Source organism: Lithobates pipiens, unplaced genomic scaffold, assembly GCF_037356315.1.
Source record: "Lithobates pipiens isolate NorthernLeopardFrog02 unplaced genomic scaffold, aLitPip1_a1.2 Scaffold_57, whole genome shotgun sequence".
NCBI lineage: Eukaryota > Metazoa > Chordata > Amphibia > Anura > Ranidae > Lithobates > Lithobates pipiens.
Window position 1 is genome coordinate 3,306,278 of NW_027507879.1, and position 15,481 is coordinate 3,321,758.

A 15,481-nucleotide genomic window follows, 5' to 3' on the forward strand; every position below is an offset into this window, starting at 1 on the left:
TTTTGTGTGGACACCATTATTTTCAAGCACTGCCTTAACCCTCTTGGGTATGGAGTTCACCAGAGCTTCACAGGTTGCCACTGGAGTCCTCTTCCACTACTCCATGATGACATCACGGAGCTGGAGGATGTTGGAGACCTTGCGCTCCTCCACCTTCCATTTGAGGATGCCCCACAGATACTCAATAGGGTTTAGGTCTGGAGACATGCTTGGCCAGTCCATCCCCTTTACCTTCAGCTTCTTTAGCAAGGCAGTGGTCATCTTGGAGGTGTATTTTGGGTCGTTATCATCTTGAAATACTGCCCTGTGGCCCAGCCTCTGAAGGGAGGGGATCATGCTCTGCTACAGTATGTCATAGTACATATTAGCATTCATGGTTCCCTCAATGAACTGTAGCCCCTCAGCAGGGCCATCTTTAATATTGATTGGACCCTGGGCAAAAATTTTCTTGGGGCCCCCCATGCAATTTCACTCTCCACCTGCTCTGAGACATACAATAAATAGTAGCTAGACTTAAAATCAGTTTACTGTATCAGATCAGGCAGTAATTGCGATTGGTTGCCAGAGGTTACAGCATATCATTACTGCTTACTGACTGGTTGCTAGAGGTTGCAGCAAATGATTTCTGCTTAATTAGTTGCTAGAAATTACTGTACAATATTACTGCTCACTAATTGGTTGCTAGAGGTTACAGCACATCATCTCCTCACTGCAGGGGGGCATGAGCTACATACGAATGCCGCCTTTATTTACATATCCATACCACCAGCCGCAGCTATTTACTTATGAATGCTGCCGCTATTTACATATGGATGCCGGTATTTACATGTAAACACAGGGTCTGCAGGTGAGTCATCTGCACACAACAATAGGGCAGAGCTGGGCAGCATTAGTACCAGCACTTCACACTGAGATATCAGGACACAGCACAGGACTAAAACTTCAAGGGAGGAGGGAATTTAAACTGGGATAGTTGGCAAGTATGAGGCAGCTGCTTTGGGCCCCACAATAATGACAGGGTCCAGGGCAGCTGCCCCTTTTGCCCTGCCTTAAAGACGGCCCTGCCCCTTAGTCCCGGCAGCACTCATGCAGCCCCAGACCATGACACTCCCACCACCATGCTTGACCGTAGGCAAGACACACTGGTCTTTGTACTCCTCACCTGGTTGCCGCCACACATGCTTGACACCAAATAAGTTTGCACTCACTTTTGTGAGATACTGTATATATGTATGTGTATATATAGTATCTGACAAAAGTGAGTACCCCCCCTTACATTTTTGTAAATATTTTATTATATCTTTTCATGTGACAACACTGAAGAAATGACACTTTGCTACAATGTAAAGTAGTGAGTGTACAGCTTGTATAACAGTGTAAATTTGCTGTCTCCTCAAAATAACTCAACACACAGTCATTAATATCTAAACTGCTGGCAACAATAGTGAGTACACCCCAAATTGGGCCCAATTAGCCATTTTCCCTCCCCTGGTGTCATGTGACTCATTAGTGTTTACCGAGCATTTACCTTTACAACTCCTTTAAAAAAATGCTAGTGTGCATGGAACATTAGAGGATTTTTCATTCTACAACACCTAAATGGATATTTTTGTAAATGTACAGTATATAGCTTCATGCAGTACCATCAGAAAAAAAAAAAACATACTTAAATTATTCTCCTTTCCCCAAGAAATAGTTTGATTTGTTAAGGGATGACACATCGGTAAAGCAGTATGTAAATCATATTATGTGTCTCACTTTTTTAGAATGTCCGGGTTTCGCGCCAGTTCTATCACTGTAAATGATAACTGGTTGGCAGTTGTTTCTTGCCCTGAAAAGGACACAGATCTGTTTAAAGAGCTTTCATAAGCAAGCACCAGTGCTAGAAATCGGCACAGTTAATTTGCAAAGACCAGAGAAACAGAAACTGGAGCAAAACTGTAGCTTGCTAATGCCAGCCATGCAAAAACTGAATGAGGGTAAAAGATAAAATTAGTTAGTTATAGGATATTACTACACATTTACCCTAAAGCCCCATACACACTATCAGTTTTTCTGCTGAGTTTTTCATTCAGTTTTACCAAAACCATGTAGTGGAAGGGCCTGCCTGATTGCATACAAATTGAAACTCCTAAGGCTCCATGCACACTGGAGCTGATAAACTGCAATTTATTGGAGTTTGGGCGTTTTTTGTAAAAGCCCATAAACTCCACTCTATGTTAGCCTATGTGTCCATGCACACATGGACGTTTTTTAGCTTTAATGAGCAGTGGAGTTTATGGGCTTTTTTCTGAACGGCAGAAATTCGAGTTCAAAGTACCGTTTTTCACCGGCAAAAAAAAACGTCAAACGCCGATAAACGCTCATAAACGCTCATTAACACGGGTTAATTAGTGTTTGGCATTCTATTTTTTCAATGCATTGTGGGAGTTTGGAATGTACTGTGGGATTTTTGGAGTGTCCTCTGTGTATTTTTATTGAAAACGTCCATAAATGCTAACGCTAATAAACGCTCATAAACGCTAGTACAAAACGCTGTTAAAAGCAAGTTTTTCAACCAGCGTTTTCTGCCAGCAATCTGGCGTCCAGAAAAAAGCTTTTTTGAGCTTCAGTGTGCATGGAGCCTTAGGTTTGACCTCATATTATATGGTTTTGGTAAATCTGAAGGAAAAACTCGGCAGAAAAACTGATAGCCCTTGTACACACAGTCGAACATTCCGACAACCAAATCCGTCGGATTTTGTCTGACGGATTTTGTCCAAAACTGTTGCATACACATGGTCAGACAAAGTTGTCGGAAAATCCGATCGTTCAGAACGTGATGATGTTATTTCATTACGACGGGACTGCGTTCACGCTAGTAGCCAAAAGCTTTGATGTAGGAATTTGATCTGAGCATGCGTGGCACTTTGTCCGATCGGAATTCTCTACACATGATCGGAGTATGTCCGATCGGAGCATTTTATCGGAAAATTTTACCAACAAGTTGGAAAATTTGGTCCGTCAGATACTCAGACGGAAACAGTCCGATGGAGACCACACACAGTCGGAATATCCGACAAAACGGTCCGATCGGACACATTCCGTCGGAATCTCCGACCGTGTGTACAAGGGCTAAGTGTTTATGGGGCTTGATTTGCATTGCCCTAGGCCTGTATTTCTTGTGTCTTATTCTACACGTAGTTCTACTAGCTCTCTAAAACCACTTTACATGAAAGGATTTGATTACAAACCTGCAAGGAAGAAAGTAACAAAGTTATCTATCAAATCTTCCATATCACATTCATCCTCCTGGGCTGTGAAGAGATGAAAGAGTAAATTAATCTTACATGAAAAAAAGGAAAATTCATATCCACAGATGTGTAATTAGCAACAAGATCCAAAGAATAGGCCATACTTTTTTCCCCCTAGATATGGCCTCTAAATGTTTTGCACGGTAAAGATCAAACAAGCAGGTGGACCTTTTCCAAAACCTCTTCCAGGAGGACCTCTTCCAATATTAGAGAACCTGTCTTCCATTTTTCCTAGGTATGGCCTCTAAATGTTTTGCATCAGAACCCCTAAAAACATTAAAGGGGTTGTAAAGGTTCGTTTTTTATTTTGTAAATAGGTTCCTTTAAGCTAGTGCATTGTTGGTTCACTTATCCTTTCCTTCGATTTCCCTTCTAAATGTTTTTTTTCTTTGTTTTCTTTGTCTGAATTTTTCACTTCCTGTTCCTCCTCAGTAAGCTGTTCAGTAAGCTGTTCTGGCTGACTAACCACCGCTCAGATGATGGTGTGAAGTTTACTGAGGAGAAACAGGAAGTGAGATAATCAGACAAAGAAAAAAAACATTTAGAAGGGAAATCGAAGGAAAAGGTAAATGAACCAACAATGCACTAGCTTAAAAGAACCAATGTAGAAAATAAAAAATGAACCTTTACAACCCCTTTAAAGAATGAGCAGGGGGACTTCTTCTAAAATCTATTCCAGGAGGACCTCTTTCAATATTGTAGAACCTGTCTTACTTTTTTTCTTGGTATGCCCCATAAAAGTTTTACATTATAACCCTGACAACAATAAAGATTGAACAGGGGAACCTCTTCCAAAACCTCTCCAGGAGGACATCTTCCGAGATTGGAGAATCTGCCCTACTTTTTTCCCAGGAATGCCCCCTAAATCAGTGGTCATCAACCCTGTCCTCAAGGCCTACTAACAGGCCAGGTTTTGTGTGTTACCTTGGGGGAGATGCGGACTAGAATACTGCAATCACTGAGCAGAAAATGATATCACCTGTGATGTATTTCAGTTATCTTGCAAACCTGGCCTGTTAGTGGGCCCTGAGGACAGGGCTGATGACCACTACCATAAATGTTTTGCATCATAATCCCTGGCAACAATAAAAGAAAGAGCAGGTGGTCCTCTTCCAAAACCTATTCCAGTAGGACTCCTTCCAAGATCTGAGACTCTTGTCTTTTTTGCTTGGTATGGCTCCTAAACGTTTTACATCACAACCTCTGGCAACAGTAGAGAATGAGCAGGGGGGACTATTTTGTGTAGACTAGATCTTTTTTTTTTTTTTTTTACCTCTTCTATAATAAATGTGACATGTACAAGCTCTTATGGCATACCTGCCCCTTTGAGGATCTGTGTAAGTATATCCAATGGAATGTCTTCTTCATCTTCAATTGCCTTTCTGCGTCTTTCGATGCATTCTCTCCCAGTTTTTCTGAGAAGTCTGAGGCTTTCTTGAGTATCTTTTATATACTTCTGCTTTGCCAAGGAGAACTAGAAAGAAATACATACTTTAATAAACATAAAATAAAAAGGTTCTTAGCCCTTGTACACACGGGTCGGACATTCCGACAACCAAATCCATCGGATTTTGTCCGAAACTGGTGTTACATACACACGGTCGGACAAAGTTGTTGGAACATCCGATCGTTCAGAACGTGATGACGTTATTTCGTTACGACGGGACTACGTTCAGGCTAGTAGCCAATAGCTTTGGTCTAGGAATTTGATCTGAGCATGCGTGGCACTTTGTCCGATCGGAATTTGTCTCTACGGAATTCATGTTGTCGGAAAATTTTACAGCCCAGCTCTAAAACTTTGTTGGTCGGATATTCAGACGGAAACAGTCCGATGGAGCCCACACACGGTCGGATTATTCCGACAACACGGTCCGATCGGACATTTTCCATTGGAATGTCCGACCGTGTGTACAAGGGCTTACAATAAATGTAGTAGTGTTCATTACACGGTATAATAGTGTAACAGGAAGGGTAATCAGCTGAATGATCAGACAGAGTAAATGTAACCTGTAGTTTACTAAGCAGGTGCAAAGTTACAATAATGCTAAATGGAGTTAGAATGGCAAAGAACATGCATAGTGTGAATATGCCTCTGCGCGACCACAGTGTGAAATAAACCAAAAAAGTGATAGTGTGCAAATAATGAATGACTAGCCGCTGCGTCACCTGTTGTGTTCCCACAAATAAAGCAATATAGATACAGTGTTTGATTGGTGCCACTCAAAACTCAATGTTGCAGATGAATTTTGTTATATATTATATCCTTAATGATGTTTCAACCAAACACAAATGAATATCAAAACATATATTAAATATTAACAACGTGTAGTACAGATACTGTTAAATAATAATAAGGTGAATAAAGTTCATAATAAATCAGAATTCATTCCTTCAGTGATAATACCCTGTTTCCCTGAAAATAAGAATTAGCATGATTGTCGGTGATGGCTGCAATATAAGCCCTACCCCTCAAATAAGCCCTACACTGTTTCCCCAAAAATAAGCCCTACACTGTTTCCCCAAAAATAAGCCCTACCCTGAAAATAAGACCTACAAGGACTTTAACTAGCGCTTATTTGGGGGGTAGGGCTTATATTGCAACCATCACCAACAATCACGCTTGGTCTTATTTTTGGGGAAACAAGGTATATCAAACGTAGTGTTCTCCCACTAAAGTGCTGTATTATTGCATATATAACAAAAATGGCATGCTTTCCTTCTAGTGCCACCTCTGTGCTCCCAGAACTCTCACCTTAACAAGGCTATGATAAAGCCTTATAATTGAGGTATAAGGGTTGATGTTGCCTCTATCTTGGCTCTGTTCCAGGATTTCCAGGGGTCTCCAGGCTATCCTAGGTGTAGGTCCCTTTAGGGTTCTCTCTCCCATGCTCACTCCATATGTTAAGGGTAAAGACAGTAAAGAGAATGCGTTTTTTACTGTAAGTCACTATTTTAATAAATGATTGATGCTTTTAACTACTTTCCTATGGTTACTGTCTTTACCCTTAACATATGGAGGGAGTGTGGGAGAGAGAGAAACTTAAAGGGACCTACACCTAGGATAGCTTGAAGACCCCTGGAAATCCCAGAACAGAGCCAAGATAGAGGCAACATCAACCCTGATACTACAATTATAATGCTTTATATATATATATATAGCGGAGTTCCATCCAAAAGTGGAACTTCTGCTCATTTGTCTCCTGCCACAATTGGCACCTTTCGAGGGGGAGGGGGGGACAGGATACCTGTCTTTGACAGGTATCCTGTTCCCACTTCCGGGAGTCTGGGCCGCAACCCGTGAAGTCACCGCGGGCTCCCTCCTACTCCCTCCTGGTAACACAGGCAAAAAGCTGGAGGAATCCAAGGCCCAAAGGACGAAGCGCCATTCCAATGGAACTGTAGTACTGGCAGCAATCAGGGAGGGGCTGCCCACTATAGGTGAGTCTTTTGGAGAAGACGTGTGCTGCTGAGCTCAGGCTTGGCTGCCTGCATGCCAGTTCTGACAATGAAGGACCTGCCACCTGGCTGAAGACCACTTGCCAAGCTACCTCTGCCTCATCGGGTGGGCCTCTTAGAGCTGCTGAGGAAGAGAAGTAGAGAAACTTATCCTACGTGAGTGTGTCTAGGAAGCCAGGGGGTTGTGGTAAAAAGAGGTAAAGGGGCCTGCATCTGAGCATGGTGAGTAAATTGCAACTCCACTACATTCGATTTTTTATTTCCCATCCATGGGCTACAGTTTTTTTTTAGATGCCCCAGGTGTTGTAAAATAAAAAAAGGGCATCTCAGGCAGCAATGCTCACTGCCTCTCTAGTGCTGTCTTCTGCACCTTCTAAGAACAAAACATAACCTAGGAGCATTTGAAAATTGCATTGCACACTGTAGAGGAGAACAGCAGCAATATGATCATAGCAGTATGAGCTAAGGACATCAGTCTATTATGGGCCCACATTGCAAGGCAGACAATCCAGTTCTTACCCTGCTAAAAGGGTTTCTAATTTCCACTAATCCTCGCATAGCCAGGGATATGGCTCGAGGAAAAGGAGTCTGATCATCATCAATGGAATTCAGGTCCATCCCAAAAGCTACCTAAAAAAAAAACAAAAAAAAAAACAATGAGTTATAATGTGTGTCTAGGCATTGTCCACAATCAAACCCAAACCTCCCTATCGTCCTCTACTGTTCCTGAAACAACTTTTATTACGCCCCTTCAAATCACTACCAAAGGAGCTACTGGGAGGCCAATCCTACTAATGTTGGTTCTCCTCCAGAGCTACATCCCCCAAGAGCCTTTTCCATCCACATAAAGTATAAATCAGATTCTTAGCCCTTGTACACACACGGTCGGAGTTTCCGACAACCAAATCCGTCGGATTTTGTCCGACGGATCTTGTCCGAAACTGTTGCATACACACGGTCGGACAAAGTTGGCGGAAAATCCGATCACTTTGTCCGATCGGAATCCTCTACACATGATCGGAGTATGTCCGATCGGAGCATTTTGTCGGAAAATATTTCCGGCAAGTTGGAAAATTTGGATCCGACGGATATTCAGATGGAAACAGTCCGATGCAGACCACACACAGTCGGAATATCCGACAAAACGCTCCGATCGGACACACTCCGTCGGAATCTCCGATCGTGTGTACAAGGGCTTAGGGCAGCAACATAGCAACTTTTGTTGTGTTGGTAAAGAAATCAAAAATGGGGAGAAAGATAGAGAGGGGCACAGGTGATGATCTGTAGTCAAGCATGTAGGGCTGGTTGGGTTTTCAGTGCAAAAAAGACACGTTTGTTGTCAGCTCAAACAAGAAGGTAGAACCACACTGGATTTTTAAAGAGGAAGTAAACCCTGATGGGTTTACTTCCTCTTTGATTCCCTGCAAAGGTAAAGCATAATGGACTACTATGCATCGCATAGTAGTCCATTATGTGCCACTTACCTGACACAGGAGCCAGCGAAGTCACCGCTGTCCCCTGTAGTCCGGAGCGTCCATCTTCTCGGTGGGTCTCGCTGCTCCGCCGCTGTCATTCGCCGAAGCCGCACGGGAGCCGCCACTCGTGGCATTTGGCCGTTGACAGCGGCGCGCTCAGTGCGCCTGCGCGCCGCTGTCTACGACACATACGCCATAGACAGCGGTGCCTGTATTTTGGCAAATATCTCCTAAACCGTGTAGGTTTAGGAGATATTTATTGGACCTACAGGTAAGCCTTAATCTAGGCTTACCTGTAGGTCAAAGTGGTTTGTAAGGGTTTACAACCACTTTAAGAGATTATTAATATTATTATTATACAGGATTTTGATTCCCTGCAAAGGTAAAGCATAATGGACTACTATACATCGCATCGCATCGCATAGTAGCCTATTATGTGTCACTTACCTGACACAGGAGCCAGCGAAGTCACCGCTGTCCCCTGTAGTCCGGACCATCCATCTTCTCGGTGGGTCTCGCTGCTCCGCCGCTGTCATTCGACGAAGCCGCGATGACGTCCCTCCCGCGCATGCGCACGGGAGCCACCACTCGCGGCATATCGCCGTTGATCTAGGCTTACCTGTAGGTCAAAGTGGTTTGTAAGGGTTTACAACCACTTTAAGAGATTATAAATATTATTATACAGGATTTATAAAGCACCAACAGTTTGCGCAGAGCTTTACAATATAAAGGGTGACAATACAGCAACAATACAATTCTATAGAAGAGGGTTAGGAGCAGGGCCAGATTAAGAAAATCATGGGCCTGGTACTGAGGATTTTGGTGGGGCCTTTTATAAACAATAAATAAATAAAAATGCAAACTATTTTTTGTTATAACAAATTAAATTAAAGAGAGTGAAGGAGGATGAGAGAGAGAGAAAGAGAGAGAGGATGAAAGAGGTGTGAGGGGTAAGGGAGGGAGGATGAGAGAGAAAGGGGAGGATGAGAGAGAGAGGATGCACATGAGCATGTGTGGGAATGACATCAACGCAGCCTGGCCAAGGCAAGTGACCGAAGGCACAGAACCCAGGAGGAAGACCGGGTGAAGATGGAAGTGCCCGGGCCTATCTTGAGAAAGGGGCCTGGAGCTGCAGCTCCAATAGCCCCTATGTTAATCCGGCCCTGGTTAGGAGAGCCCTGCTCCTACAAGCTTACAATCTAATAGGGAGGGGCTGTTGAAACAGAAGGTAGTAACTGTGAGGGATAAACTATTGAGGGATGTAGAAGATTTGGTTGTTAGCTGAAGGCAGGATAGGCCTCCCAGAAGAGATGAGTTAACATCAGGGCTCAAGTCCTGCGGGAATGCATGGGAACGGAGTTCCTGTACTTTTTCCAGAACAGGAACTCAGTTCCCGTTAGCAGCCGTGTCCTGCAAGACAGTATGTGAGCTGTGTGGCAGGTGCTACACCAGCAGCTGCCGACACAGCTCGCAATAGTAAGTGCCGCACACCTGACCATTCAGGTATTGCCAGTAGGGGGCCCCATGACATCTTCCGCTTCGATTTACCTGTCAATCACAGCTAGCTGACCCAGAGAAGGAGCACAGCTATTCTGCTCACAGGACATGTAGGGAGAGAGGTGAGCTGAGGGAGGAACATCAGTTTGGGGTGGTAAGCTGAGCACAATACCTGGCAAAGTTTAATGCCAGGAGGGAAGTTTATGTGGAAATATGTGAAGGTTTGGAATAGCAGCGAGTGTGTGTTGGAGCCCCTGCAGAGTTTGCAGCCCCCCCCCCCCCCAAGCTAACATACATCTCCTAAGCAGGAACACATCACTATCTCCCCAAGCACTCTGTCCAGATAATGTGCAGTTCATTTATGACCTTTCCGTTTAACCCTGTGTTATCCAAACTCTGTTCAATGAAAAGTGTAAACTCCCCACATAAACACTCTATATACAAAATAACATTCCCCAATAAAGATCAGAACATGATGATCACATTTTGCATGGAAGCACAATTGAATGAATGCTGATTATTCAGAGAATTACCATATTTATGTTTATTGAGGATTTTTTTTATTTTATGTACTAACAGTTAAGCTTCATACACACAATACGAAAATTGGATGAAAAATACCACTTTTGAAGCGTTTGTGCATATGAGCGTATTTATTTATTTTTTATTTTTTGGTGGGTGAGTGGATCTTCGGTGGGAGTTCCCACACTTTTTTTCCCATTTGATGTGTCCAAGGTAGCAGAGGTTTCTGTGCTGAGAATGTGTACAGTGTGCGCTCCCAGAACAGTGACCGAGCTGTCACAGACAGCTTTGTGATTGATAGCTTGTAGGACGGACTCACAATTGTGTGACCACTGTGACAACCAATCACAGTGATCACATCACTGAAGAGTCTGTCCTTGCATTAAGACCCAGTTAAAAGGTCAACAGGAGGAGACAGTAAGGCGTTAAAGTGGTGTTGCCACCAAGAAAAAAAAAAAAATATATATATATATATATATATATATATATATATATATATATATATAATTGGCAAAAAAAATAAAAATTTTTACTCGCCTCTAAATACCTGTCACGTGTCCCAGGTGACTGTACGGCGTATCACGGCGCCGGGTGCCCACAGTACGCATGACGGCACCGCGAGCGGAGCGGGGAACGAGGGGGGGGGGGCTTTGTTCCCCCGCATCGCTGGACCCTGGGGCAGGTAAGTGTCCGATTATTAAAAGCCAGCAGCTGCAGTATTTGTAGCTGCTGACTTTTAATTGTATTTTTTTTTAGGGGGCACCCCACTTTAACCACTACAATACAGGGCACTTTCAGGGCACTTTCGCCCCCTTCCTTCCCAGCCCAATTTTCAGCTTTCATCGCTCTAGCGCTTTCAGTGACAATTGCGCGGTCATGCTACACTGTACCCAAATGAAATTTTTATCATTTTGTTCACACAAGTAGAGCTTTATTTTGGTGTTATTTATTCACGACTCCGTTTTTTATTTTTTGCGATATAAGCGCAAAAAAAGCGGAAATTTGGAAAAAAAAACATTATTGGTTTGGTTTGGTAATTGGTTTGTGTGATCACGGACATATGTACGCAAATGATCATGTACATATGTGTGCAGGTGATCACTTACATATGTGTGCAGATAATCATTGGGACATGTGATTTTAGTGGGACATATGTGGGGGACATGTTTTTATTATTAGGGACATGTGTTTTTATTATTTGGGGACATGTATGTTTTGGGGACATGTATGTTTTGGGGACATATGTGGGGACATTGTGTTTATACTGTGTGGTGTGTTGTGTGTTTACACTAGACTGGTGATCAGTGAGTAAAAAGCTGTAAAAAACAGCTCATACTCACTGATCATCAGCCGGCTGCAGCGATCTGCTCTCCTCTCCTCAGCGATGACTTCTGTGTGAGGAGAGGAGAGCCGATTGCTTAGCAACCGGCTGTTTGTTTACATCACATGACGGCCGTGATTGGACACGGCAGTCATGTAATCAGAAGGGCCAATCACAGAGCCCTCCTGCCGATCTGAGATGCGCCGTGTCCGAGTGACACGGGCACATCGGGATCGCGCCGCTGCGCGGGCACGCGCGCGCGCGATCCCGCTCCTTCTGAAGGACGTTCCTGAACGTCCTATCAGAAGTAGACGGCTCCCACCCGGTCGTATATGGCCGGGTGGGAAGTGGTTAAGGAGTATAAATAAATTAATTGGGCTATGGCGGACCCAAAGAAAATAAACCACAGTGCTCAATAACAGTCTAATTTACCGTGCTCCTAATGCATCAAAAAGCTCATGGCTTAGCTGAGGCTGAGGAAGAAGCTTGAAAACGTGTGAACATCGTTACGTCGGGTGGCCTCCACTTCTGTGGTTGTGCATTGTGACCATGTTTAAGATTAAGGGGGGGGGGGGGGGGAATAAGATCAACATGTACAAATATATAAGGGGCTCATATAGTGAACTTGATATAGTGTTGAGTTATTCACTTTACGGTCAACACAGAGGACATGGGGGCACTCTTTACGCCTAGAGGAAAAGAGATGTCATCTCCAAATATGGAAAGGTTTCTTCACAGTAAGAGCTGTGAAAATGTGGAATAGACTCTTTGCAGAGGTGGTTCTGGCACCAGCTCAGTAGATTGCTTTAAGAAAGGCCTGGATTATTTCCTAAATGCACACAATATAACTGGGTACTGACATTTATAGGTAAAGTTGATCTGGGACAAAATCCGATTGCCTCTCGGGGGTCAGGAAGGAATTATTTCCCCTGCTGTAGCAAATTGGCTCATGCTTTGCTGGGGTTTTTCACCTTCTGCTGGATCAACTGTGGGTAGAGGATTGGATATATGGGATTGTTTGATATTTTTTATTTATTTATTTATTTCTATGGTTCAACTAGATGGACTTGTGTCTTTCTTCAACCTGACTAACTATGTAACTATGTGTTCCTTCAGTGACAGCGGCTTTATTCCTTTACAAGTGCACTCTCATACCCTTGTCAGTGGCCAAGGCCGGGCCTGGTTTACACACGTCATCATTCACTGTTATGTCTAGCACATGCCATTTTTTTGTGAGTGCAATTTTATCCAATTCATAAATGCTTTTTGCTTAACCACTTTCAGACCGGACCAATTTGCTGGTCAAAGACCAGACCACTTTTTGCGATTCGGCACTGCGTCGCTTTAACTGACAATTGCGCGGTCGTGCGACGTGGCTCCCAAACAAAATTGACGTCCTTTTTTTCCCACAAATAGAGCTTTCTTTTGGTGGTATTTGATCACCCCTGCGGTTTTTATTTTTTGCGCTATAAACAAAAATAGAGCGACAATTTTGAAAAAAACGCATTATTTTTTACTTTTTGTTATAATAAATATCCCCCAAAAATATATAAAAAAACATTTTTTTCCCTCAATTTAGGCCGATACGTATTCTTCTACATATTTTTGGTAAAAAAAATCGCAATAAGCGATTATTGATTGGTTTGCGCAAAAGTTATAGCGTTTACAAAATAGGTAATGGCGGCGATCTGCGATTTTTATTGTGACTGCGACATTGTCGGGGACCCATCGGACATTTTTGACACATTTTTGGGACCATTGTCATTTATACAGTAATCACTGCTATATAAATGCAGTGATTCCTGTGTAAATGACACTGGCAGTGAAAGGGTTAACCAGTGGGTGGCAGTGTAGGGGTTAAGTGTTCCTAGGGGTGTGTTACTAACTGTGGGGGGGTTGGGCTTTCATTTAGTGTACACTGATCTCTGCTCCAATCACATGGAGCAGAGATCAGCGTCACTAGTTGCTAGGCAGAATGAGAAAATGTTGTTTATACAGCATTTCCTCCATTCCGCCGCTCCGTGAGACGATCGCGGGGATGCCCGCGGCGATCGGGTCCGCGGGTCCCGCGACCGGACTCACGGGGGTCCCGACCAGCGCGGGAGCGCGCCGCCGGCGGCGCGCTCCCGATGGCACGGCAGCAACGAATATTGGACATACATGTACGCCAATATGCCTGCCCGTGCCATGCTGTCGACGTACATCGTCGTGCGCTGGTCGGGAAGTGGTTAATATTCTGCACTATGTTTTGTTTTTTTACCTGTTTTTCTTTTCTTTCAGGGATTAAGGAGGAATGGGCTACCTTCAGGCATACCAATTCATCCATTGCTATACATGCTTGAAGACTGAAGCTCCACATTTGATTGAGTGGTCTTGGTGAGGTGGAGCAGTTTCCACATATACAGTTAAGACCAAAAAATATTGGCACCCCAGCATTTCTGTCAGACAATGCACCACTTCGCCCACAAAATTGCTTCAATTACAAATCTTTAGGCATTCTCATGTTTATTTATTTTTTTGTTTGTATTGGTATGACACAAAAAGGTAGAGAAGCAAAAAGCGAAATCTGACACATTCAGGGCCATCTTTAATATTGATTGGACCCTGGGCAAAAATTTTCTTGGGGCCCCCCATGCAATTTTACTCTCTACCTGCTCTGAGACATACAATAAATAGCAGCTAGACTTAAAATTAGTTTACTGTATCAGATCAGGCAGCAATTGCGATTGGTTGCCAGAGGTTACAGCATATCATTACTGCTTACTGACTGGTTGCTAGAGGTTACAGCACACATTACGGCTCACTGATTAGTTGCTAGAGGTTACAGCAAATGATTTCTGCTTAATTCGTTGCTAGAAATTACTGTACAATATTACTGCTCACTAATTGGTTGCTAGAGGTTACAGCACATCTCCTCACTGCAGGGGGGCATGAGCTACATACGAATGCCGCCTTTATTTACATATCCATACCACCAGCCGCAGCTATTTACTTATGAATGCTGCCGCTATTTACATATGGATGCCGGTATTTACATGTAAACACAGGGTCTGCAGGTGAGTCATCTGTACACAACAATAGGGCAGAGCTGGGCAGCATTAGTACCAGCACTTCACACTGAGATATCAGGACACAGCACAGGACTAAAACTTCAAGGGAGGTGGGAATTTAAACTGGGATAGTTGGCAAGTATGAGGCAGCTGCTTTGGGCCCCACAATAATGACAGGGCCCAGGGCAGCTGCCCCTTTTGCCCTGCCTTAAAGACGGCCCTGGACACATTCCACGTAAAACGTCAAAAATGGACTGGAGAAAAACTATTGGCACCCTCATTTTATATTTTGTAGCACACCCCTCAGAAAAAATAACTGTAATCAATCGCTTCCTGTAACCATTAATAAGTTTACACCTCTCTACTGGGATTTGGGACCACTTTTCTGCTCCAGGTCTCTCGCATTGGAAGGGTTCCTTTTTCCAACTGCTGTTTTGAGATCTATCCTCAAGTGCTCTATGAGATTTTGATCTGGCCAGTTCTGTACTCTCCAGCGCTTTGTCTTAAACCATTTCTGGGTGCTTTCCTTGGTAGTCTACATTTTTTATAATGCCATGCACACAGTCAAGACATCCAGTGCCTGAAGCAACCCCAAAATATCAGTGAACCTCCACCATGTTTGACTGTAGGGACTGTATTCTTTTCTTTAAAGGCCTCATTTCATTTTCTGAAAACAGTAGAATGATGGGCTTTGCCAAAAAGCTGTAATTTTGTTTCGTCTGTCCACAGAACATTCTCCCAAGAGGATTTTGGCTTCCTCAGGTAAGTTTTGGCAAACTCCAATCTGGCTTTTTTATGTTTCTTTGTCAGTAATGGGGTCCTCCTGGGTCTCCTACCATACCGTCCCTTTTCATTCGGATGGCGAAG

At 43.5% G+C, this 15,481-nt stretch overlaps 1 protein-coding gene across 2 annotated transcripts in view; it reads right to left on the reverse strand.

The window, feature by feature from the left end:
* LOC143958143 (cholesterol 24-hydroxylase-like) overlaps positions 1–15,481 on the reverse strand; it is an 88,293-nt gene that overhangs the window by 16,874 nt on the left and 55,938 nt on the right. For both annotated transcript variants that reach the window (XM_077467608.1, XM_077467607.1), the window contains exons 7-10: positions 7,269–7,379; positions 4,611–4,767; positions 3,234–3,296; positions 1,759–1,831 (exon numbers count right to left, since the gene is read on the reverse strand). In XM_077467608.1, the coding sequence (XP_077323734.1) occupies positions 1,759–1,831; positions 3,234–3,296; positions 4,611–4,767; positions 7,269–7,379 (404 nt within the window). The remainder of the gene's footprint in view (positions 1–1,758; positions 1,832–3,233; positions 3,297–4,610; positions 4,768–7,268; positions 7,380–15,481) is intronic.